General features: G+C 39.7%; 1 protein-coding gene across 9 annotated transcripts in view; it reads right to left on the bottom strand.

Annotated features, from left to right (window-relative positions):
* GRIA3 (glutamate ionotropic receptor AMPA type subunit 3) overlaps nucleotides 1-26,432 on the bottom strand; it is a 145,840-nt gene that overhangs the window by 50,563 nt on the left and 68,845 nt on the right. For 8 of the 9 annotated variants that reach the window (XR_014952402.1, XR_014952403.1, XM_085570480.1 and 5 more), the window contains exons 5-10: nucleotides 13,941-13,994; nucleotides 12,320-12,481; nucleotides 8,298-8,465; nucleotides 4,953-5,057; nucleotides 3,556-3,663; nucleotides 2,191-2,397 (exon numbers count right to left, since the gene is read on the bottom strand). Coding sequence is in view for 7 of the 9 variants with exons in the window: in XM_085570480.1 (XP_085426606.1) it covers nucleotides 2,191-2,397; nucleotides 3,556-3,663; nucleotides 4,953-5,057; nucleotides 8,298-8,465; nucleotides 12,320-12,481; nucleotides 13,941-13,994 (804 nt within the window). In the remaining 2 variants the exon portion in view is untranslated. The remainder of the gene's footprint in view (nucleotides 1-2,190; nucleotides 2,398-3,555; nucleotides 3,664-4,952; nucleotides 5,058-8,297; nucleotides 8,466-12,319; nucleotides 12,482-13,940; nucleotides 13,995-26,432) is intronic. The other variant, XM_085570481.1, reaches the window with a different exon arrangement.

The following is a 26,432-nucleotide window of genomic DNA, read 5'->3' as shown; positions in this document are numbered from 1 at the left end:
TTGTGCTGGTGTGGAAAGGTCACAAGCATGATTAGGGCCAAGTTTGATGCTAAGGCAGCAGAGCTCTCTTGAGCTAGGCTGGTCCCAAGAGGCTGTGGAAAAGGCAGCTGCAGCCAACCTGCTTATCACACATTGGTTCTAGTTGGAAAGGACATTTAAAAATAATCTAGTTCAACCTCTCTGCACTAAGCAGGGACATCTTCCACTAGTTCAGGATGGTTAAAGCTCTGTCCAGCCTGACCTTCAATGTTTCCAGGGATGAGGCATCCACTGCCTCTGTGGGCAACCTGGGCCTCAGCACACCCACAATGACGAATTTCTTCCTAATATCTAATCCAAATCTGCCTTCTTTCAGTTTAAAGACATTCCTCCTTGTCTTAATCACTACATGACCCTCTAAAACATCCCTCTCCATTTATCTTATAGCCCCTTTAGACATTGGAAGGTGCTCTAAGGTCTCTTTGGATCCTTCACTTCATCAGACTGAAGTTTCAATACTCTTCCTCACAGGACAGGTGCTCCAGCCCTCAGAGCATCTTTGAGGCCCTTTATGCAGGTGGATTTTGTATGGCAGCTGCACAGACTGATCCTGCTGGGCTCAGGACACAAAAGCTGTAGCCCACATCACACCTTTCCTTCCCTTGTGCACACAGCCCTGTGCTCTGACTGTTAGCAGCAATTTCAGGTTCTCTTTTGCCATGTTTTTTCCACATGGCATGGCTATTTTTTAAGTGAATGAACAAGTTTCATTGCTTGTCACTTGCAAGTACATCAGAAGGACCAGAGCTCACAGCTTACAGATGATACTCTTGATATTTCTTGAACCACACACAGAGCAACTGAGGGTATAGGTTTTCAGTGCAATGTAATTTGCTTGGAACTAAACTAAACCTTTGTTTCAGAGGTTCTCAATGGACTTGTGTTCTCTAAGAGAGCAAACTTCAGTTTCCCAAATTGCACAACTGAGGCATGTGGAGTTCAGATTTGCATAATGTCAAACCTCACAGGGAAGCAAAGAAGTAATCCAAGGGTCTAGAACCCTGTTTACTTTCTGTAATCAGTAGATTTCCCTCCCTGCCACAGTACAATACAACAAAAACACTGTTATTTCTATAAAACATTTTTACAACAGGCTACCAATTACATAATAAAGCATCAGGACTGACTGCTCCAGAATAAGAAAACTTGTGAAAATCTAGCAATTAATTTAAAAAACGACTGATTCATTGGAAAATAATTATCTCACCAAACATTTTGCAAGAATTATGATGCATTATCCCAAGGAAATTTTGAGGCGACTTTTAGAAATTCCACTCAGCCACAGAACAAAAGGATGCACTTGAAATATGTGCTTCTGTTCAGATATTTTTAATAAAGGGAAGCTTGTTAAAAATAAACTGCAAAAAAGATTTGGGCGGAATAACAAATCATCTCATTAGCATTTGAGGAAAAAAAGATGAAATATCAGCTTGAGAAATCTTTTCTGCAAAGCCAATTTTCTCCCCCTTCCATCTGGTTTAACTGTATTCGAAAATTCTAATTTTCAAAGAAGGTCCTAAAATGGCAAATCCGGACTGTTTTTGTTCTTACTAAACGAAGTGCTGTATACCCAATATAGAAATATAAAGAAGGATGCAGTGAATAAGCTTTTTTTTTTTTTTTTTTTTTTTTGTCTGACAGTTGATTTTTCAAGCCAAACCCATGGTTTAAAGAGAAAAAATATGTGGGTGATTTCACACCTGCATTGCTTCTTACCCTGAAAAGTAACCATGAAGTAAAATGGGTCTGGTCAAACACAAACCAAGATCAGTGACCCAGCAAGGCTCAGCATCCCATATCAGACCTTTAATGAGAGGGGACACCACCCCAGAACTTAAGAGACTGATACAGAAAAAGGAGATCTGGCAAATGAAGAAGAAGCATATTAAGAGCAAACTGGAAATTCTGCTATAAACAAGAATTTGAAGTTTGCCCAATGCTACTTCTCAACATTTTGTGGACTCTGATTTGGAGAATAGCAGTAAAAAAGTGAAAAACAATTAGAAAAGCAGACTATAAAGATGGTAATACAAAGAAATATCTAGAATTTTAAGGGTAGTATTCAAACAGATGATCTTTATTTTGCAGTTTATTAACTTTGAGCATAATTTTTTATAAAGAACATTAAAATGAAGGTTAAGAGAAACTTACCCCATAGACCAGTTCACCCACCATGCCATTCCATATCTTAGTCTCAGGGTCCCTAGCTCCATATTTCCCATCTCCAACAATTGACAGTTTGTATTTTATTCCAACATGTTTTGCTATTTCAGAAGCTAAGTCTACACAATATCCTTCATATCTCTCATTCCCTTCTAGTTGTTCATGGTTTTTCTTATACATTACATATGGTGATTCCTTTGAAACAAAAGTAAAGATCAAAAGTCTATGAATGTAAAATACATCTGTAAACCACACAAAATGAGAGCTGTTATTATCCTTTATATTACTGGCAAATATTTACAATATTTCCTGCATTGGTACAGAAATTAAAAAGACTTCTGCAGCATAAAAATCCTTGGCTGATCCTACAGCCACACATACTATTGCCTGTATTCCTAGTAAGGAGCCATTGAAGACAACAGGACTTTTTAACGAAGTTACACATCTGTTTGTAGAATTAGGCCTGATTAGACAGTCAAGTAGCATCATTGTAACAATAATTCAAATTTTAGTATTTAAAGACTGACATATCCAACACCTGTACCATCACCACAATTTCCTAAGGCTCCAGTAGCCAAGAATGGAGCTCTGATAGAGATATTTTCAAAGAAGCCTAAGGGAAGCTAGGTTGAAATCCTCAGCAGCAATTTTTGTCACTGAGTTCCCTTAGCATTCTTGGAAAATTCTATTTGAAACACTGATTACATCTCACTAAATCCATAGGAGTATAAAATACAAAGCTTCAGGAAACAGCATAAAATTAACTCATGCTTAGTAGAACTGTAAAAAGCACAGAAGTCCCAATGAATGCTGTACAAAGCAGATCTGTAGAGGTGTTGGGACTGGCAGGGTGCTGCTGCTTGTGACACACATGAAGAGCTTTGCTCCTTTGGAATTGCACAGGAAAAGGCTGCTTTTCACCCAGTGCTAGAGCAGTTCCAGTTCTCTACAGGCTGCACTGTGCCACCCTTACTCAGTCCACAGGGGTTGAGTTTACAGGAGCTGTACCTGAGTGAGGGGTGCAAGATTTGACTCTACAGCACAAAGGCCAATCTCTGTGCTCATTTACATGCATGCATAATCACTTATATGAGGCACTCAGTTGAGTTCAAGTGTCTGGGAAGCAGCAAAACACAATGGTGAGCTCAGTGAGCTCCTCCTGTGAGCAGACTTATTGATACACACATCAACTAGCAGGGTCAAGCCCTCAGAACACCTCTGGAAGATACTGAACTTCTCAGTCACTTGAATTCTCACAGTATTCAACATCTGCCTCCTGACAAGGTGTCTAACACACCTCAGGAGTCACGTGCCTGGTTTCCTAAACACAAACACTACAAACATAAAACTTACCAAGATTGTAGTGACTACTATAGTTCTGTTCTCCACAGATGAAGTGTCATTAGAGGGCAGCTGATCTAATGCTGGCACATATCTTTCATATTCATTCCAATAACCAGCCTATAAAAATGGAGATTGTTATCTCATTAGATACCTTCACAAGGACTCTGGCACCTGAACATGTAAGAGCAGCTATCAAAGCGTAAGGCTTTGTAACATTTCTCATTCACTATTTTTGTCATTAAGGGACTACATTAGCCTTACATCCATTTCCTTAAAGAAACAATGTTCTCAAGCCAAGAGCAAATCAGCACAAGCCAAATTTAAATGAAAATACATATTAAATTCTCCCTATCTCAAATCATATCAGTATGGTGCCTGTGGAATAAATTCCCATATATCCACAGCATAAGAACATCCTATGGACAAAAAAAGAAACTGCACAGCACTCTGAGTAAAATTCTCTGATTTTGTGATTTTTACCCAATACAGCCCCTGCAGACCTGAGCTGGTTTTAGATGCACAGACATCATTGGCAATGCAGGCACAGCTGCATTATCTCCAGTGTGGGACACAAAACCCTCTGTGAGCACGAGGTGACTTTATCAGCTGGCTGGGGCTGACCTTTGGCTGCATCACTGGGCTGTCACAATAGCTTTTGTATTTATTTCTGCACAACACAGCAGTAACACTGCACTGCACCCCCCTGAGTGGCTGGGCCATGTTTAGAGGTACTTGGTTATCAAATGTGCAGTAATGTTTAAGGTGGTGATCAAACAGGTTAAGAACCTATGTCCAGTGAAATCAGGGGATTTAAGAGACTCACCTACACACATTCTTCTCTCAGTACTTCTGTCTACCTAATGTTTTTGATTATCTTCATTAAATTTCTTTTGTAACACTGATCTAGTCTACTATCCCATTTAGGATCTATACTTTATTTAGGAGATAAGAGAATTATGAAATTCTAAATAAAACCAAACTTATTTTCTGTTAATTTCAGAAGGTTTCACTGGTTCCAGCTCTACTGTGGCTTTAAAACCCAATATGGAGAGGGAGGGAAAGATGGACAGGAATTTAGAACTTAGAAGGAATTTAGAAGGTAGGACTAAGCACAGGACCGTGACAGCAAGTGTTATTCTTGGTAGTGAAAAAGCTCCAGAAGGGTTTTAAGTGAAAAAGTTCTGTTTGAAGTTGACATGGAAACCAGTGAAGATGTTAAGCAGGGTGAGTGGTTCAGTCCAGGAACTGAATATAACAAGGCTCCTGGGATAGGGAAGACAGCATGAAGGGGGCATTCCTCAGAACCTTGTTATTACATTGCATCTCTGGTATTTTTAAATTTCATTGGTTTGTTGAAATAAATATTTGAGATGGTGTGAAATCTGGATCCATGTCTTGAAACTCACCTTCCGTGATCCAGCAGCTTTCATTTCATACACATCAATTGTGTAATTTGTTCTCCGCCCATAGGTGTCGAACTGGATGTTCCCTGTCATTCCCTGAACTTGCACCTTGAGGGAACAAACAGAAAAGTATTTTAATAAAAGATTCGATTTTTTATCTATGTAAGAGACTTGTACTGCTTCTGACACAGCCAGTTGTACTGCTCAAAACAACCCCAGTCCCCATTCTCCGAGTTCCAGCTGTAAATACTTGTTAGCACTCAGCTGGTGACTCAGAGTGAGCTGCATTTAAATGAAATTAGCCCTGCAGGTATGTTAAATGTAAGAAAGACTGATCCTGCCACGCTTGATCACGCTGGGTTCACGGGTACAGAATGGGTACAGGATGGAGCATCAGAGAGGCACAAGCAACAATTAGTGCAGTTAAACCCCTCACAATATGGCACAATGTGATCTGCAGTACAGACCAGAATGACGTATCATTGTTTATTCTGGGAAGTGCTTTATTTTAAGATCAGTCCCAGTGTAGGAGAGAAGAACGAATGTCTTCTCTGAATGAGCACAGACAATTGTCTCTACTGCTTATGGGGTTTTGGTCTCAGTCAGGATGGATGGGTGTACAGACGGTAAGTCATTATCATTACCTACTCACATGAATCATCTGAAGGGGAAGTATAAAGTACTTTGCCTCAAAAAAAAGCCTTTCTTATTTTCCTGTATGAAAGGATGAGGTATTTTCATTTATCACTTATCAACACTGACAAGCTGTCATCTCAGGCAGAAAAGGTAACAGTCTCAAACTTCAGTAGGGGAAAATCAGCTTTAATATTTAGCAAAAACTGTAGAAGTTACAGGAAGAGGTACTAGTTACTAGACTACTAATTACTGCTAGACTAGTCAAAGGCAAACTGTTCAGGGTCAGTGACTGATCTGCTAGTCACTGGTAGAGATAAGGTGTGAGGCTACATAAAACAAAAATTCCATGGACCCCAAATTATCCAATGATCCACATTCACACTGACATATAGGGAGTTTCTTTTTATCAGTACATGGATTTGAGCCTTCTTTAAAACAGTTTATATCACTACAGGGGCTGGAAAAAAATCAGAAGTATTCCTGTCTCCAGAAAGCTAGAGAGACTAATTGCACTTTGAAAACCAAATTCAACCCTAAGTGTTCTTATAACTGTGGACTGAGCAAATGTATTTGTAGGGTAGTTGACACATAAGTTGCCTCCAGATGTGAGTTGCTGTGCCTGCATCTGGCATTTACTGGAGGCTGTCTGGCTCCTTTAGCACAGCAGTGACTGGGTTCTCACAGAGCTTGTTTCACTGGCTCCATCCTGATGCCCACTGAGACATGAGCTTCATACACTGGACATCTTTTGGCTTCAAATTTAATTTGTTTCTCTTTGGTGGGAAAACTCAGCACTTAGCAAAACCTGGCTGCACCGAGGCAGGAAAGCTTGGCAGGACTCAAACACTTTTGGTGGCAGCGTGTGGAGGCAATTGCAGAGGGACTGTAAGTGTCCAGATCAACAGTCTGCCACTGGCCAGATGTGTTAGAAGCAGCTTCAGAAACAAAGATATGCACAGTTTTCAAGGCTGTTGGGAAGAAGTTTCAAGTAACTATCTTGCCAGCAAGATGACTGGACCTTCTGCTGGCACAGGACAAATGACAGGATAGATATTTCAACGATATCTTGGAAAAAGCATTCTTATGTGAGTTGATGCTACAGAGCAGAGAAGAAAAGTTATTAAATCATTGATTTTTTTTTTTTTGTTTTTTTTTTTTTTTGTTTTGTTTTTTGTTTTGTTTTGGGTCTTTTTCCTTAGCAAAGATTCAAGATCATTGTCTGCACAGAAGGGGAGAAGGTAATGGACAGGATGGGTACTGGAAGGCCAAGTAAGATGATCTTGGGTCTCATTTGAGGTACGGAAACTTTGCTTACATTACTCTGAATAGCTAAAAAAATTCAAGGCAACCAGCTAAAAGTCAATCTTCTGCGTTTTTTGCCAATCATGCCTTTTTATATCCCTTTAATATATTTTTTTAATAACGTCTCCTAAATAAGGGAGTGTCCTATTGCAGTGTTGGTTTTCTCTATTGACATGAATACCTCATATATCAGTACAGCACAAATTCTTTAACTATTGTGAAGATTGAATTTAGTTATTTCTCTTCAAAAGTGTGCAATGAAACACTAATGAATGTGCAGTGAGGGTATATGTTAGAAGGTGAAAAACTGGCACAAAGAAGAGCTCTGGCTCTTTTTATGTGAGACTAAACCATCTCAGTTTTAAGAGTGATATAATCTGATTATAACCATCCACAACTCATTATAATATTGTGACATTATCCTCCCAATTTAGTAGCTGAGAAAAAGCAGCAATTAAGCAAAGTGTATGAAGATTGACCTAGGATTTGTTTCCACCTTACACAGGCTTAATTCTGATCTCACTCACTCCAGTTTTATGTCTGCATTAATATAACCAATGCTAGCAAGTTTCTTTGAATGTTACTTGAGCCAGATTAAAAGCAGCAATCTTGTCTTTTGTATTTACAAAAACATTATTCAATTTTTCCTGTTGTTACTTGCTTTAACACAAATAGCAGACTAAAAAGAGTTAAAAATCAACAAAATTAGAGACGTAAGTGAGGTAAGATCTCATAACTAGTGTTAGGGGTAAAAATCTGGCCATGCAGAAGGTAATCTGGCTGAGTGCAAAGTTATGCCAGGAATCAGAACTGGCTGGAGGCTAAACTGTTCCTAGGTTCAGGCTGGTGCTGAGATCTGTCAGTACTGCTATGACCAACAACATTTTCTCCACTGTTTTAAAACAATGTATATTGACATTTTACTTGCAAATTATCAAAACTGCACACATGCATTTAAGTTCATAAACACATCTATCCCTGCATGAATTACAACACATGTATACCAAAGACCCAGTCTAGTTCTGTTAGTCAGATTTACAGGCTCACCTTGACTTTAGAAACCCCCAATATGTGTTTGATTGCAAAATGGCTCATGCTCATCTCCTGGGAAGCTGGGGTGTTACAGGGGAGCTGAGGGATTGTAGGTGCTCTGGTGGGGACAATCAGGCAGCTGCTGCATCGGTACCACAGGGATTTTAGCCAGTTTTGAGAGCTAGTATGTTATGCCTTGCCCTCTATTGAATTTATTTTATCCATCCTTTGAAGTTCATCATTAACTTTGTTTTTGCTTTGCTTCCTCTGAGGAGCTGCAGCTGTTTGTGTGAGCACAGGAGCTCTGTGTACACAGAGCAGGACATAAGCACCACAGAATTACTGCTGTTGCTCTTTAGCTGTTATCTTTGCCCTTACCATTTTCAGTGCTCTTTCTATATCAATTCCTTGGCTCCATGGCACGGCAGGGTTAGCCAGGCAGTCTCCAGCACTGCCTCTCCTGGAGACATCCACACGCTGCCTTCGGAGGTACCGGAAAGCCTCTGCTATGACCAGGACTGCATCATGGGTCAGTGCAGATGTGTACTGCAATCGATACAAAGAAAATATAGCAACAAACTGCAATTTTAGAATTGCCCCAGGCATCACATCAAATCCTCCTCTTTGTTAGAACAGAACAATAATGCTTGCTGTTCAGGGCTGGTGACTGATCTGCTGGTCACTGTTTAGAGATGAGGTGTGAGGCTAAATAAAACAAAAATTCCATGGACCCCAAATTATCCAGTGAGCCAAATTCACACTGACATACAGGGAGTTTCTTTCTGTCAGTAAGTGGATTTGAACCTTCTTTAAAATAGTTTATATCACTACAGGGGCTGGAAAAAATGTGTCTCCAGAAAGCTCGAGCAATGAATTGCACCTTGAAAACCAAATTTGACCCCAAGATATCTTATTGACTGTGGACCCTTTGCTTGCAGTCTGTCCTTCAGCTGCTGCTTTGTAACAATTCTACCTATTTCAATTAACAAATTAAAAATATTTTGACTCTGTATAGCATATAGCAGCAAAATAAAAATACCAGTTCATAGTTCCATAAAATTTCAATTTAATTGGAAACTTGCTCATCTAGATGAGCTTACTACAAATGTCTGCAATTCCACACTGAGCCATGCTGATATGAAAGGAAAGCTCATATTTGAGTTTTTGCATTAGGTATTTTTTTTTGTTTTTAACAAGATTGCCAAGAGAACTTTGACTTGAAGTTAACATAAATAATTTCTGTTTTGGATCACAATCCTGATTAGGTAGCATCTGTGGCAAGGAATAGATAAGATTACTTTTCTTAGAAAACAGCTATACAAGCAAGTAATCACAAAATACACTTTAGGCATTACATCACCTTGGTAATTCACCATCTGCCTTCCCTTACTCCATGATAAATCTGCAGAGGGTTGTAAGCTCTGTGGAGCAGCAGCTCTTGATCAAACCCCCAGACAACTTAACTTCTGTGTTCCTGTTGCCATCAACTTCATTCACTGCTTGTTGCATGTTACCTAGTGACACCCCCCAGTGCTATAAATTTAGTATCACTTAGAAAATGTTATCAAAGAGGTTTTTTTTTTTTTTTTGGTATTTTTTCCACATGTATCTGTTGTCAAAAATTCCTCCCTCCTAGAGTGGCCTGGGCTTTGTATATGACATCCCTGTGTTCCACTGGCATTAGAGCACACCTGTAATTTCAGGATCTGTGTAGAGGAGACCCTCTCAGCATGGACCTAACTGGGAGCAACTGAACATGCTCAGTCTGTAAGAGCAGATTTCAAATCCCTTCTAAGTGAACCTCAATACCTCCACATCATTTGTAAGAGAACAAAGGAAGAAATGAAGAAGGGAAGGTGCACCTGCCCTTCTTTTGGCCGTCTGTGGTCCCACAGAGATCCTGCCTCCTAAGGAACCTTGTGCTGGAGTTTAGGCCATGAGACCTGCTGCCCATGTGCAAGTTAGCAAGGCAGAAATCCAAGTTTCAGCTACTTATTCAGCTACTCTCTTTGTGGATAAGATTTATTATACTCAGAAATTAATTCTATCCTGTAGGGCAGGATAGCACAATTGGAGGTTCTGTATTTCTTAAAACTAAGTATTATCTTACTGCAAGTTCTTCAGTTTGATACCAAGCCAATTCTGCACAGAACAAGGAGTGTCTGCATGTGGACATCAAGAGAATTGGGTCTGATAAAAAAGAGTGCAAAGGTAGGGCTCTGAAGAAGGTGATAGAGCAGACATTTCACTGAGCTTTAAATGACAGCAGCTTATAAACTTACTGGGAGTGTATGGTGGTTCCTGCTCTGACTCTACGCAGGCATCTTCTGATCCTGCCCACTTCTACCTCTCCCTGTGATGCTTTGCAATAATCACTCTCTCCTCTTTTAGAAAGTTAACAAAGGTTTTATATGTCACAATCCACCCAATAATACAGATCAGGACAGTAATTTTAATATATTTGTTCCTGTATTTAAAAAAAAGTCTTGTAACAGCTGTCCAATCTAGCACTACATAAAACTTACACACTGATAATTTTTTCAGCAGACTGCGTCAATTGTCAGTAACCTTAATGCAGCCCCTTCCAAGTCATGCCAAGAGAGCTATCTAATTTTCTACTTTATTTGAATTCTACTTATAAATGCATGAGCATGCAAAGAGAAAAAAGAGAGAAAGAAGGGAAAGGCTGATAAAATGCAGAATAAATTAAACATCAGGACTTTAATCTCTAGGCAATTTTATTTCCTAATCAAAAATATTGTACATCAATTCTTAAGTATGCTTTTTGTCTGATTGACAAATACTGTGCACATTTCTATAATGAGCTGTACATCTGTGGAAAGCTAATGTAATCTTTGTGTTTGTACCATATACTTAAGATTCTTTTTTAAGGAGGGAGAATAATTTTTTCCTCAAGGTAAATTGCTTTCAAGTGGAATAAAATCATCTCAGGTTAACTTTGTATATTGCAGAGCTTTTAAGATTAGTATGATCCTTATCTTCACTTCTGCATCACTGCTAGAAAGCTTTAGAAAGCAGGACTAAATCCTAATCCACAGGCAACAATACACTAATCCGGTTTTTGTGGGCCTCTGCCTTTCTCTGCTTCCTCCAAAACGCCAGAAAGGCTGCGAGATGGTGTGGGATTAAGAAAACTTTCCTCCCTCACAGAAATGGTGTGGGATTAAGAAAATGTTCCTCCCTCACAGAAATGACATGATCCCAGGGATGGAGCAGTATCTCTCCAAATGGCACCAGTCATTAATGAATGGCACTCCAGAAGGAGCAGACCCTCGTAAGCAGCTCCTTTTCTGTCTGTAGCAACCCAGGGCTGCTGCCTACCCTGCTGGCCCCCATGCATGGAACTGGACTAGATTTTTCCTTCCTATCTAGTATTTTAATGCTTTCCTAAACTTTGTCTTACTCATACCGAGACATTACTCCAGTTTATCAAAGTAATTTTGAATTCTGAATCTGTTTCATCAATTTGCATGTGTACTTCCCAAATCAAACACAAAAGACATGAACTGTCTTGTCAGGGCAATGGTTTTTAGGTTTGGCTACCCTGAGAAACCAGTCTGTACACTACCATACCCAGGTTTCATTCACCTATGGATAGCAGTAAAAAAGAACAGATCTCACCAAAAGAAGAGAAAGAAAGAACATAATAGGAATATTACTAATATGCAGTGGTCCTAGGAGATTTTATGACTTCTGTGCCTAGACAGTTTCCCTGATGCACTCCTTCACAGGACAGTGAATAGCATCCCCTTCTATGATAGGAAGGGAAAAAATCTGGGTGAGATAGTAACAGGTTGCAAGTTTCCTACTAACAGAGCATTTACTTCCTCTAATCTGTGAACTGGGACTTTCATCCAAAAATTTTTTGAAAAAATTTATTGGTTTCAGTTTTAATAACCAGACTGTTTATGTAAAGGACAGTGGTGCAAAACAGAGGGTTAGATTATGAGGGTAACTGCCAGCAGTAACTGGGGGGCAGCAGTGGCTACTTAGTGAATCCAGAGCTACTTCATTTTGCATGTGAAATTCTCTATTACCATTAAAATGGACTAGTAATCTACATTTTGCATCTAAAACCTAACCTAACTACCCCCCATATCCAGCCCAAGAATAACTCAAGAGGTTCACCATAGAAGCTTTTATATCTACTGCACAGTGACAGGATTTGCAAGACCAAGCCTTTGCTTCTGAGGAACTCCCACCATGGTGGGCACTTGTGTGTAACAACTTCAGCCTCTTTCTTCTGGAAGGGCAGTCAATATTATGAAACAGTCTAATTGGGGATCTGTAGCATACTCATGCACATATCTGAGGTTAAAAACTCCTAAAGAATTGTCAAAAGCATATCATGTCCATCACTGACAGGTTAAAATAAATACCTTTAATGGTGAGTTTTTAGCTTCAGGGAATTCCCTTTCATCAAGCCTCATCCAGCGCTGTAGAAACTGTTGAACCATTGGATTTTCATTATTAACAATCTGGAATCCAGTTATGTTGGCACCTCCATGCATTACTCTCTCCAGAACAATGTCTGTGAAACCCTGGGAGGACACAGGTAGAAAAAAAGGATCACTGTCATCCAAAGCCACTTTCCTCTGGCTCAGTTTTACCTGTTACAAGTGCAGCACAAAGGACACTGCCTAATGTCCCTTTTGTTACTGAAAATATTCTACCAAGGAGATTACTACTATCACATTATAGGATTTTGATAGTGGCATAGAACAGAATTTAAAACATCTTCTTGTTCATTGCAATAGAAAACTTCTCTTTTGGGTTGTGGCAATGTGGTAGGTAATATCTGCTAGTCAGAAAGAAAACAGCAGGAAAACTTGAAGTACCATTTCCTCTTTTGTCCTGATCATGGTAAAAACTGGTCAAGGACCTCAAATTCATTCCATTTGTACATCAAAGTGAACACAAAAATTCAGGGCTGGGAAAGAAAACTACTCAATCTCTTGCCAGGCAGTTCTCCATCACAGCATCACTCAGCATGTCACGTGCAAGCAGAACAGGATGATTCTCTCCCACTCTGTTGTTATTTATACCTGAGGCAGTAAATTGGAGTCTTTTTGATTAGTATGACTTGATTGCACTCATGTTTATCTGAATGTCAATGGTTACACATACTAAAAGGCAACTCAGAATAACAACCTATGTATTTCTATGCACGAGCTAATCAGTGAGATCATGTCTGCTTCTTATAATGCAAAATGATGTATCTTCAAGTCATACAGTAGTTATACTAAATAAGGATACTTAAAATTTGTCTTTTCTGCTTTAATCACATCAAAACATGAATACAGAGAATCTTTGAGTAATTAGGATTGCCAATTAGAAAGTGAGAGTTTTGGAAAAACTCACATTTTTCTACTTGCATTACCACAGAACCTAAAAATGAGTATTCCTGCAGCATTAATTACAAGACTTTTTATAAGGAATTTAAGTAGCTAATGTTTCAAAAGCACCCCAAACATCCCTGAAAGTCAATCCTACTCTCCAGAAGCAGCTCTGATACAGATAGAAATGTACAGCCTCTCCCTGGCAGGTCAGCACATACATAGGCACAACCCCACATGCTGAAATACAAAAAGGAAAGCTAAACTGCCTTGGTGATTTACTTGACAGAATTGTTCTAATTTGCAGCTTTTTACCACTTATACAGAAACATGCTACAATTATTTTTCCTAGAGTGCTTAAATTCAAAATATATTTATAGAAAATTACAGTCACAAATATCTACGTATCTAATTTATGAGGATAGAAATTACTGGAAAATATATAGTTAAAATACTACTTTAAAATTAGTAGAGGACATGACATTTTCTGACAAAAGAAACTGAGTAGAGATGACACACCAGTTATAGTATTTACTGAAGTAATTTCTCAAAATCCAAGTACTCATCCATGCATTTCCACTTCTTGATTAAAGTTTCCACAACCTGAACAGAATATTTTACCCTCTAAAATGCAGCTATACTTTCCATGAAGAAAAGTTCTTACCAGGTTAGCTAACATGTAGTGATAGCCTCTAGAATGTTTGCCGAGGATTACAACCTGTGGGGAGAAAAACATTACATATTATTAAATTGTAAGAAGATGACTCTCAACTGGTGGAAAAGAGACAGAGAATGAACATTTTGATAATCTTCCATGTTCGATCCATGAGCAGCATGAGTATTCCAGATCTGTGGCCTTACAGACAAGTTGTAGTTCTTTGTGTTTTTCAAACACATGGGCAGAGTACAACAAAGAGTAACTCACAGGGCTGGGAAGATTCTGCTTGCAGAGATGACCTTACCTGGTAAATTCACTCTTGTGGTCAGTGTCCTCCTTGCTGACCAGGTTAATTTTAGTTATCAGTGCAAGTATTTCTGCTCTGAAATGAGGTAATACTGTATCTACCCCAAGTAAACTCCTGTTTACTTTGTTCCTTGTTTGTGGAGTGTAGGAGAGGTGCAGGACACAGCCCAGCCTCTCACTGTGTTTATTAACCTGTCCCAGCACAGCAGGGCTGGGTAGGTTCCAAGCTGTACAGGGAATTCCCTACAGGAACCCTGGCCAAGCCTTTTCATGTATGAATGTCTAAAGTTAAATTCCCAAACTTATAAGCAGTGACCTTCATTGCCTTTTGACAAGTTCAAAAAGGCCTGAAAAACCTGTCATTTCTGGTGCATCTAAATGGACACATCTGACCTTACAATGTTTTACCAAAATTGCTGCTAAATGTTATGTTGCACATTCCACCAAGCAGCATTTCCTGCCCTGGCTGACCTCATTTGGGCCTCTCTCTGTACAAACAGTCATTAAATGGAACCGCTGAGAGACAAAAGGGCAGCAGGATGAACCCAGCTGGATTCTCTGAGGGTAATGGGGAACAGTGGAGGCAGCACTGTCTGGCAAGCCTGAACTCTGCCATCCTGTGTGCTTCCCCCCACTCCAGAGATCCTGTGCTTTTGCATAAGGAAGGAAAACAAATGCTGCCCACGTCTACACATGGGAAGCTGGCTCACCAGCAATGCCACTTGTGCAAAACTGTGCCCTTGCCTTCAGATTATAACCTCAGAAACATCCATCCAGTCCCACAGCCATCAAATGGAACAACATCCACCAGTTTTATAATTGTGGTGATTGCATGCATGTTAGGACACAATCCATTCTACCCAGGCTTGCTGGGTTAAAACCAGCAAACATAACGTTGGCAATACACCAAGTATTATCGTAGTACATGTCCAAGCAGCTCAAGCAAACGGATGATGCTTTTTGATGGATCATTTGAAAATCTATACATAATCATACAAATGTACTCCACGATCACAGAAAAACACTCCAAACACCACACTTTAAAAGAAAACATAACCACTTAACGTCTTTGCTAAAAACAGATGACATTTGAGTCACTGACTTTAGCTATACTGCTGAGCGTGCTCAAGTTCTTGATTAAATTATTAAGTTCCCAACTGCCTCTTTGGGTAGTATTGTCCTTAATAGATGCCATTTCTTTTAAATTCACATTTAATTCTCTAGGAATTTGCATACTTCCAGCAGCCTGAAAATAAACTGTTGTTCAGGTCCTCTTGAGAACTGTATGTACACTCTGTTGGTAGAAAGCATCTGCTTTCCTACACTCACATTTGTTTTCTGTGGAAATGTGCAGGCTTCCTTCAGATCATCTGGTGTGCATGCTATTTGCATACTGAATTCTCTGTACATTTTAATTTCACCTTAAAGGCAGGTTAGAGATAAAAAACTTATTTAAGAGCAGCAATTGTTGTTTAACCTTGACAACAAATAAGAAAGTTTTTACATTTCTATTCAGAAATGTGTTTATTTAAGAGAAAAATATCATCACAGATGAAGTCAGAAAAACATACGTGGAACTGCTACAGGCATCAGAAGCAATACTGCAAGTAGGAAATGTAGGACTCATTAGCATAGATCAGACTCAACTTTCGTCTCATCTGTTGTCATGTCCTCAAAATGACTCTGTTTATTAAACCTTTGAGAGGTCCAACATTCTATAGTCAAGTTGTAATTCATGAAGCATCTTTCAGAAGTGACCTGATGGCATTTTTATTCATACAATCCACTACGTTGGCTCATAACTATTGAACTGGATCTTAACAATGTGTTTAAAATTCACTACACACTACACAGCTGTCCTAAATCTTAACAAGTACAACTCACTTTCCCTCACTTTCCACCTGCACCAACTGTCCAGCATGCTGAAGGGAGCTGCTGGATTAGTGAGCCCAGCAGAAACAATCACAGACGTGTTACTCCCAGGGGAGCCAAGTGATGGATAAAGCTTTTTTATGAAGAAGGAAAACAGGAGTATAACAGTATAACAGGAGTACAACAAATAAATCTCATCAACTGCTGATATATTGTGAAGCTTATAGAGAAAGTGGGATATTGAACAGTGGTGGTGAATGGAAAGCCAGGATTACAGGGCAAGGATTTCACAGAGCTACATGTCTTTCATAAGTTTGACTTCTGAGACTTAATATTGCTTTCACCTTGACTGAAAGAAAAGCTTATAAGATTTTATACTGAACAAAGGAGAAGAGAAAAAAATGGCTGGAAACCATCATGAATAATTCAGATTTCTGATCCCACATAATTCTTGCTTTGTAGATAAAAAGATCATAATGTCAGGTTTGATATGGAATCAAATAAATTTTGTATTTTTAATTAACTCTTTGGATATTTCTAATTAATTAAGAGAATATCTAGAGGGAACACAGGAACATAACTAAAATGTATCTGCTTTCAAAATAAAAGTAAAATCTGCTGGTCAGCAGCAAGCTTACTTGATGTACAGACCTATATGCCAGATTGAGATATTAAATCATCAATGTCAATTTTACTTTTACTTTTGCCTAGGGGAGTTATTTTTTGAATGCAAACATAAAGACAATTTGGTTTCCACTGCATCAGTCATCATTATAACAAATAGGCAACTACAATTTTTTTGCCTTAGCTTTTATATTTTTCCAAAAGTTTTGGAAGATAGCACTAAAGATATTAACTGGCTAATATTAAGTTAGTATGAACCACTGTGGTATTTCTAGAGCAATATTGACAATTCTCTCATGAGGACACTCATGTCTTTCCTACACTGGTGAGGTCAGAATTGTACCCAGCACTTCAGATGCAGCCTCACCATTGCAGAGTAAAAAGGAAGGGTCACCCCTAGGGACCTGCTGACCATGCTGATCCAATGCAGCCCGGGATGCTGTTGGCCCAGGATGTTGTGACAGTACAGGGCTGGCTTGGGGTCAGCTTGGCTACCAGGAGCCCAAGATCCTTCTCTGCAGAGCTGCTTTCCAGCCAGGAAGCCTCTTCCTGGTCTGTACTGGTGCATGGGGTTGTTCTCCTTCAGGTGCAGGGCTTTGCCCTTCCCTTTGTTGAACTTCACGAGGTTCCACTCTGCTCACTTCATCAGCCTCTCAAAATATTGTAGCACAACTACTTGGTGTATCATTCTTCTTAATTTGGTATCACCTGCAAACTTGCTGAGACTGCACTCCATCCCACAACCTTCAGATGGCTCAGAGAGGTTGAACAGGATTAGCTCCAGTACCCTCAGGGTACCCCAAATAGTAACCAACCTCCAGCTGGCCTCTGTGTTGCTGATCACAACCCTCTAAGCCCAGTAGTTCAGTCATTTTTAAATCCACCTTCCTGCCTCTGTGGGCTTTAATTTTAAAAAGGCATATATAAATACAAGCTAAGAGGATATGCCTGCACTTTTACTGAGAGAAGGTGCTATCATGAATTTAGCAGCACGTCCAATTAATACCTGTAAGGAGCATATCTTACCTATACTTGAATCCACTGCCATCTGGTTAGTTTAGTCTGACCAGAATGTCAGACTAAATAATTTATCATCTTGATCACAAAAGTACAGATTGCCTCATCTAAAGCTCAAAACCACAATATTTTATGAATCTATTAGATCTTTCCATAACATAAAATACTGGTGCTGACAGGCAGTATTGCCACAAAGAAGGTCTGAAAATTTTTACTGTGCTTTTCATACCTGACAAGTGGCAGAAATATGCCACTTTAATGGAATGACAGGCAGAGAGCTGACCTGCTGTAATGTGTCTTTCCATTGTGACCCTATGTGGGAACAACGAAGCAGTGTTAACTCAAGAGCTCTTCCTTCCTACGTTTTAGTAAGACAGTAGTAAGAAAAATGAAATTTCCCATATGATCAGAGTTAAAAAGTATTTTGTTGTCTTTGTTGAGGTTATTTGTACATTAATTTGGGTTTCATTGTTACAAAAAAGCCTATCCTTAAAAAAAAAGCTAGTGTTTTTAAAATATACATGCACATTTCTGAGGACAGGAGAACTTAGCTACCTCTAGTTAGACAGTAATGTGCCTTTACACCTTGCTATAGAAATACAATTATGACACTTTTGCCTTCAAAGCAGTGAGCAAATGTCAGAAGTGATTGCACAACTCTTTCTTTCCCACAGCAAACAAGCAAAACTGATAAATGGACTCAGGGATAAAAAAAATTTAACAGCATTGTCAGGATGAGCTATCAGTGTTGACTGCACTTCATGGGAACAGAGGGATATCAAGCATAGGAAAAACTGTCTGGCAAGCCTAAATTGCTGTGGACCACACTGTCTTCTCACCTGGGCAGCAGATCAGGTGTTTTCTAGCTCCTAGCCCTATTGAAAGCATTTCTGTTCTGAGGATGGATTTACTTGGAGCTTATCTCGGATCTGAGCAGCTCCTACCTACATTGGATTGAATGAAAAGCTGAGCCTGGTGATGCAGCACCCTACTGAACCAGCTAATTTGTCTTCAGGACAAAATGAAGAAAGGAGAGGAACAGAGTATCAGGGTGACCATCAATTAGTTTAACAGAAATGAGGTCAAGGCCCAAAAAGTCGTCAGTACGTTAGCAGGATGTTTAACCTCTCTTGAGTGCCATCTGCAATTACTGCATCCCAGCTCTGCTCCCACTCCTCAGCACAAGGAGGAACTTCTGAAGCACTGCCGAGCTCTCTCCCTGCCCTCCTGCCCACTCCTGCAGACCCTTCCTGCACTGGGGAGCTGCCTACAGGGTCTGCAGCCGTGGCCCTGCAGTTCTCTGCCTCAGGGCACTGCAACCAGCAGTGCAGGAGGCACCTAGAGAGCTACCACGTCAGCAATGGACACCAGTACATCATCATTCCTCACAGGTCACCCCTAGTCACGGAAATTTTCCAGATAGGACTAGGAAAAACAGGAGAACAGAAAACAAAACTTCTCCTGTGGGAACAGGACTTTCCTCATCTAACCAGATATCACAGGAAAAATAAGATCCCTTGTAACCCCAGTATCTCAATTTTACTGTGAGCTAGCAGAGTCCACTCACCTGTTTTACAATTTACACAAAGGCCTCTGAAGGAAGACCATATTCCCTTTGAAGATTATAAACACTAGACAAGGTTCAATCTTCTCTCAGTATATTTATAAAAAAGGGTGTTTTTGGTGTCATGATTTTGTCTCTTTCTATCACACCAACACCACCAGTGCCAATATATGAGGTTTCACAGGAACCACAATCTCATGGTGACAAAAGATATATCCCAGCTACTGTCACTGCCAAACAAGTGATGCTTGTTCTGCCTTTAATTCTGCAGAGACAAAACCATTTCCACATTCTGCAGGAGCTGCTTCCCTCACACAAAGGGTCAAAACCTCATGACTGTAACTGTAGTGCAAACCCAGGGAAGGAAATTTATCTCTTCACTTGGTATTAATGAGACAGGAATCTGGCCACCAGGGATAGTGATGCTGTAAAATATGCAGTAAACAATGATTTCATTTATATGAAGAATGAGTACTATATTAAATTTGAGTTAAATATTAAATGAAGAATGTGTTAAATATTAAGATGAAGATTCCACACACATATGATTTGTTGCAGATAAAAATAACTGGATATATATTTGAGATTAATTCAGCCACAATTTCAGAGCTTTCATGCTATTTAGAGAATGTTACAAATCCCCACACAGTCTCAACTGATGTATTTTGGATTTTTGAGCAGTATATGGACCTAAGAATTCTACTTCCATGCTACTGCCATCTTATATATTTGTGACCACATTTTATAACTAAATCCTCCCTTTTCACTACAGGAAAATATCAAGATCATTTGTTTGGGCACATAAAACATTCTTCAAACAGCTTTTGGCTGTTCCGCAGCGAATCCCTCACGGGAGATCCTCTCCTAGAGAACCGGAATCTCCTGGAAGAAGAGGACAAAAATGTGCTCGGTGGAAGCAGGGAATTGATGCCTCTGAAGCACTTCATTAGCTTTTCCTCCTCTGGCCCCCTTCCTGTGTCCTTCTCTGCCTTGCCTCTCTCTTTCATGATAGTCACATCAAGAGTGAAATTCTGCTTTTAGGCCATCTCCAGATAGATGATGGCTGTACACGTTACTCCTTGGAGGGCAATGACATGCAGCATCTCAAAGCTGTGTCGTGCTTCGCTCTCCCTCCATATGGCTAAAACTTCTTTTCCCATAACTAATCTGACATTTGCTGATTGAAGATTGTGTAGTGGGATACACGTTGAATTTGCACATAAAAGGTTACATTAGAAATTGTTTCAGAAAAAAACTACAAGCTGCAACATTGGTTCTGTACTTTCCCCTAATTTCTTTCAGTGTGCTGACAAAATTTTCTGCACCTTGAAAAAAATTTCTTAAACTCATTTTCCTTGATATGATTTAGCAATATTGTCAGATTAACGAATCTGTTGGCACAATTATTGTTAAAGGACATATTCAACTGCAAGACATGAGATCAGAGCACACAGAGATGAAGAGTTTTATGATCTCTGGTAACTGCCATTCATAATCACAATTATTTACTCTTTAAAGAGAATAAAATTAATTAAATAAACTTTATATCAAAAATTCTTCTTTGTTCACACAGCCAAATCCAGTGTTAATCTCTCAGGACTGCATCTCTCTTCACAACTCACATCCTTCAATACAAAGACCTTCATGTAAAAAAAAAAATCAAAACTTAAACTACCTTTCATCACTAGAAGCCAGTTCACTAAAAACAAGATCAGATACAAGGGGCTGCTACAACCAAAACAAAAATTCTTTGTGCTACATGAAAACAATACACAAAAGTGCTGAGACCTTTCCCCCTTATTTTGCCAAGATACTTTCACAAAAATATACTTGTTCCCAGACAGCTTCTTGAAGAGATGTATCAAAGAATTTTTTAATAAGTGAATTCTTTAGATTCTTAAGTAAGGGTAATGAACTAAAAATCCAGTTGTGTTCTGGAGGAGTTTTTGCAAATGAGTTATTACATATGTTATTCTGCAACAGTGGTTTTCCACATAGGTAATTTGAAGGAGATAATATTTAAATTGTCTGTGCCGTTCTAGTATATTTTTTGAGAAATATCCTCCCTCGAGAAATGATCATGATGAGAGATGATTTAACATCCAAGGAAGTTCCAGTACTTTTTCAAGCCTCTGTAAAATCCTAAGTTCTCCTGAAATTTAAATTTCACCTAAAATTTCCCAGAGGCTTTAGATCTCACAGAAATCACAGATAAGTTGCTTTTCTAGCAACTTATTATGTAACTAGCAGTTACATTTCCTTCAAACTACAGCACAGCCAGCTCCAATCCTGTGTAACATGGTCCCACCACAACATCATCCCCATTTCCAGCTTCCCATCCCCTCTCTTGCCTTTTGGTGCCTCCTTGCTCCTCAGCAGCTCTTGCAGACCTACAAGTCCATACAAGGTAGATCACAACCACCACTACCAAAGCTGACCTCTGGCTTAGCACGCTTCCCTAAATTTCACAACACCTGAAGTAGCTTTCACAAAGATTGCTAATAATAGTGATATTGCATTTATTCTCAGTTGTCCTTCAGCACTGGCCCACAGTTTGATGGTGTGGCCACATCCCTATCAGGCAGCTCTTCAGTGCCTTTGGGTCATCTGCCCAAACCCTGTGACACAGGAGATACCCAACTGCCCCTTCTGGCTTTCAGTTCTGTGAAACTGCAAACCCAACACCCTTCAGAGCACACCCTCACAATCACAGGCACACGTAAGCAATGCTCATTTCTTCTTCTCATATCCCACAGCATAAACTTCTGCAGTCTTGGCTGATCAAAATATAACAGGATCTATATGCACTGGGGGAAGAAAGGAAGAAATTAGGTAAACTGAGTCACAGAGTTTTCATTTTAAAAACACACAAATTTCTCATTTTCTCCATACTTCCCATCAGCATGTCAGAGTAAAAATCCCAGTACTATTCCCTGGAATTGGACAAGAGTCCTTGAAAAAAAAGAATTCTGCTTATATAAACTATTACTGCATGTCAGGATCACTTCAAACTATTATTTGGATATAACCCAGAAGTGTCGCAGTAATTCAGTCCCAGTGCTCACACGAGAATTTTTTGGAAGGGGTTTTGTACTGCAGAGCACTGCTTTCAAGCAGACCAAAAATACTGAATAGTAGCCATTCTTTTTTTTTTTTTTTTTTTCCTTTTTAAGCATTTCCTTTCCTTTTCAAATGCCCTACAAAATTAAGAAAAAAAAAAAAAAGTCAGTGCAATATCCTCCAGGAAAGGTTACTTTTTCTTATTTTTTTATTACAACTAGCATTTTATTGTGACTAGAATTGCACTCAATTTGCTTTTTTCAATGCTTGCAAAGAGTCTGAAAGGTTTATTCTGCTTCACTATAAGCAGAACTCTGCAATATTCCCATATAACTTGGTGCATAAACCATGACCTGAAAAAGATTATGAAGAGTTAATTTATTTCTACTAGATTTATTTTATGTAGCAAGGGCAACTGTTTTACTCATATGAGGTAACAGAGAGACAACAATATTTTTTTTTGTGATTCTTTACATTCATTTTCCCAGGATAGAAGATATTTAGGGTATCTTTGAGGGTCTATGTGTATTTTTCATAATTTTATTTATTACACACTTTGGAAGAAAGAGCTTCCAGAAATGCACCATTATATATCCACATGCATGCCTATGGTGTGACACGAACAAATTTAATTTAGTAACATGGGCTTTTTTTAAGCCATGGAACATTAGTTTTCTCTAAAATTATTATACTGCTTTCCAGCTCACAGGTTGGATACAGTGGGGTAATTTTGTATTTGAGTTGAGTTGATTCATAGGACCTGATTCTCTGTAAAAATAATCCAAACTCCCCTTGATGTCTTAAATCTGCTCCCCAGAGGCAGGTGGAATTGCAGAGGTGAGAGGGTGGGATAAGAGACAGGAATCCCATATGAATGCATAATTACAGCAGTGAGAGACTGGAATGGGGTGTGCTTTGCCATAGAAGGCCTGAGCCAAACCCACCTGGAGCCTGCAGCAAACACCCCACGGCTCTGGATCCCACTTCTGGGGATGTGTCCACCAAACTGCACCTATGAACTCTCAGGGTGCTCCAGACTGCACCACCAGCACCTGGGCTCAAAAGCCCAGGGGGGTGGCCTCCATTCAGAAAATCTTGCTCTCTGAACTGCACTACAACTGTGCTCCATGAGATGCACTTGGGAACACCTTGGTCCACGAGGGGCCCTAAAAAGTCCCAGTGGTTCTCCTCCTCCCGTAGCTAAGTGATCCACATCACACTGAAGCCATTAATCCCATCTTAGTGAGCTGTGAAAAAAAAGACACACACCCTTGTGCAGCTTTTCTTTTCCTTCTTTCCTTGTAAATGAACTGATGAGACACCAGAACTGTCGTGCTGTCTCTGGTGATGTACAACGCCTGTTTGCACAGTGGTGCTGTGCTATTACTATTCATTTTGATAGTGTGTTTCCTTCCTCTCCCTGCAGTTGGTTCATCTGAATTGTTGCCAAGATGGTTGGTTGCCTTGGAAACTAATTAAGGAAAAGCTTTGGTTAGAAGCAGAATTTCAAGCATTAAACTATTTGAGAGACAGATGCAGAAATTAAGGTAATGTCTGCTAAGATGAAAGGGCTTCTCCTTTATGTGTAAGAAGAAAGAACCACATTTAAATGCCAGGACTGAAACAAAGCAACTTATACACAAACTGATTTTTAAAACCTGGAAGGGATGACTGAGTGAGGGGTTTCAAAATCAGTCAGGAGCTTAGAAGAGGTAACAAATATTCCCAAAGCTATTAGAGATGGAGAGATGGACAAATAGGGAAAGACAAAAACTCAGGGAATCACATATTGAACGAATTATAGCCAGCTCTCCCTTTCCCTCAAATACTCTATGTCTTTAAAACACTTCTCGTGAATGCTGTTTTTGAAAAATATATGTAGAACTAATCAAAGACCAAAGCCTCTCCTCCAGTCCAGGTATGGCACAAGAGCCATCCATGAGTCCATCTGCTCCCAGAGCTCACCGAATGCAACAGCAGGGAAAGGTGAGGGCCAATGGCACCTGAGACTTGTCCACAAGGGAAACAACCTGAGCAGCTCAGACAGCGTGGACACAGCTCAGCAGTGAGTGGGACCCTCAGAGGGCTCAGGGCAAACACATGCACCATTTCTGTGCACTGAAAAGCTGCAGAGAAAGGTGAACTATGCAGCAAATTGAGCTTTTACAGCTACCTATTAACTGAAGTTCAAAGCAAATACAATCTCTGTATGAGCACAGTGATATCAATTTAAATATCATCTTCAGAATAATGGTTGACTCTGTATTTGGAACAGCATACCTAAACAAAGATTTTGGTTCTGTGTACATTTAATGGCAATGCAGAGGTTGCCATATAAGTATGACTGTAACAGCATAACTGAATACTACAAATATTGTGGTAAAAATATGCAAAGTATTAAAATGCATGTATGTGCATTAGTGTGTGAATTAATATCCCATAAATTATCATAAAATGAGTAACTGCTACAATCACAGAAAAATAAAAGCTCTAATGGTGACTTCAGGTTCATACATCCCTGGCATAAGAAACAATTGTTAGCTTGGCAGCAGTCTTCCACATACAGCAGCTTCCACATTTACAGTGAGATGTTTCTGGATTAACTATTATTACTACTTGATCAGATCCATTTAAAACTGTGCTTTAATGTCTTTTGAACACTTTTATGCTTTGTGTGCCATTACTTCAATCATTCTGCAGGATGACTAATAATGCTCTGATAAATTCCTGTCATTGAGAACCTGGCTTGTTTTATGAAATCTAGATGATGGCTTTGGAAAGACATTCCTTTTTACAAGCTAGAAATTCTTTCCTCAGGTATGTGTGAAATATGCTGTATGTGGGGCAATTAACCCAAGAACTCTCTGCTTTAGCAATTCATCTCCTGCCCTTTATGAGTTTCAGCTGATAGGAGCAGGTCCTTTAAGGCAGATACAGCTGTCATTTTTGACTTATCCCCATTCTTACTCTTCTGCTGTCTATGTCCGGAGGGTGCCTGACCTAAGCAATTCCCCTTTCCTCCCCATATGCCCATACAGACTTGGGAGCTGCTGAAACTTGCTGGGTGTGAAGGGAAAGAAGTGACCTTTCATTCTGCTTTACATCCTGGTTTCAACAATACTCATGGGTATCTAATGAAGAAATGTCCTAAATTTTAAGTTTCTAGTTCATTGGAAATGTAAAAATGAACTGTACCAGTTTCAGCATGATGTTACACAACAGTCTACAAGCAGATACTCTCTTGGAGCCTCAACTGAACCCCACAGCTCCAGACAGAGGATAAAATCAGCCTGTGACACAGCTGTGGCCCTGAGCCCTGCAGAAGGTGACGGGCACACTGCTCTGGAGGGTCTGCTCCGAGCAGTGCAGTGCCTTCAGAGGACATGGCATTGCTGGGCTTCAAAGGCAAAGAGCAGAAGCTGAAGCTACTCATAGCTCTGCTTCAAGTGTTCCTCTGGATTTGTAGGCAATTGTATTTTAAATTGCTATGGAGAACACAGGCAAACCCCCACCAGACCATCTGTTTATAATGGAACACATAAACCAGGAAGTGTGCATGACAGCAGTCTCAAATTTTTTCAATTACTGTTTTCCCTACTGTTATTTTTAATGAGTGTTCGTCAACCCAATACTGCAGTTCTGTGCTTATTCTTATGACACCCTAAATGTGAAAGCTGCTGTGCAGTGAGCTCACTGCTCTGAGATCTGAGCAGCTCTGCACAGAGATGCAGCTGGGGCTGTACTGAAGACCTCCATCCTAATCTCGGAATTTCAGACTCGAAGGTCACCATAGTCAGTGTCTGCACAGGACAGAGTTCAGTCAATCAGATTACCCTTCTTAAGCCTAGAGATGCTTCACTTTAAGTTGTCTTTGACAGTCTGGCTGTCATTGTAAAACTTTGGGGACTGCATTCTCTACTGTAATATTGCTTTTGCTTTGTGAGATGCTTTCACTTAATACAGACACTGCCTTGGAGCCTAACCTTCATGACTAAGTTTGGAGATAGCATCCTTTCGATAAAAGCATGCAGTCTCTGGAATAAACAGGTCTTTTG

This window comes from Lonchura striata, chromosome 4A (assembly GCF_050655825.1).
Source record: "Lonchura striata isolate lonStrDom1 chromosome 4A, ASM5065582v1, whole genome shotgun sequence".
Taxonomy (NCBI): Eukaryota; Metazoa; Chordata; class Aves; order Passeriformes; family Estrildidae; genus Lonchura; species Lonchura striata.
Note: the sequence above shows the minus strand (reverse complement) of the source record. Positions and strands in the feature narration are given on the sequence as shown.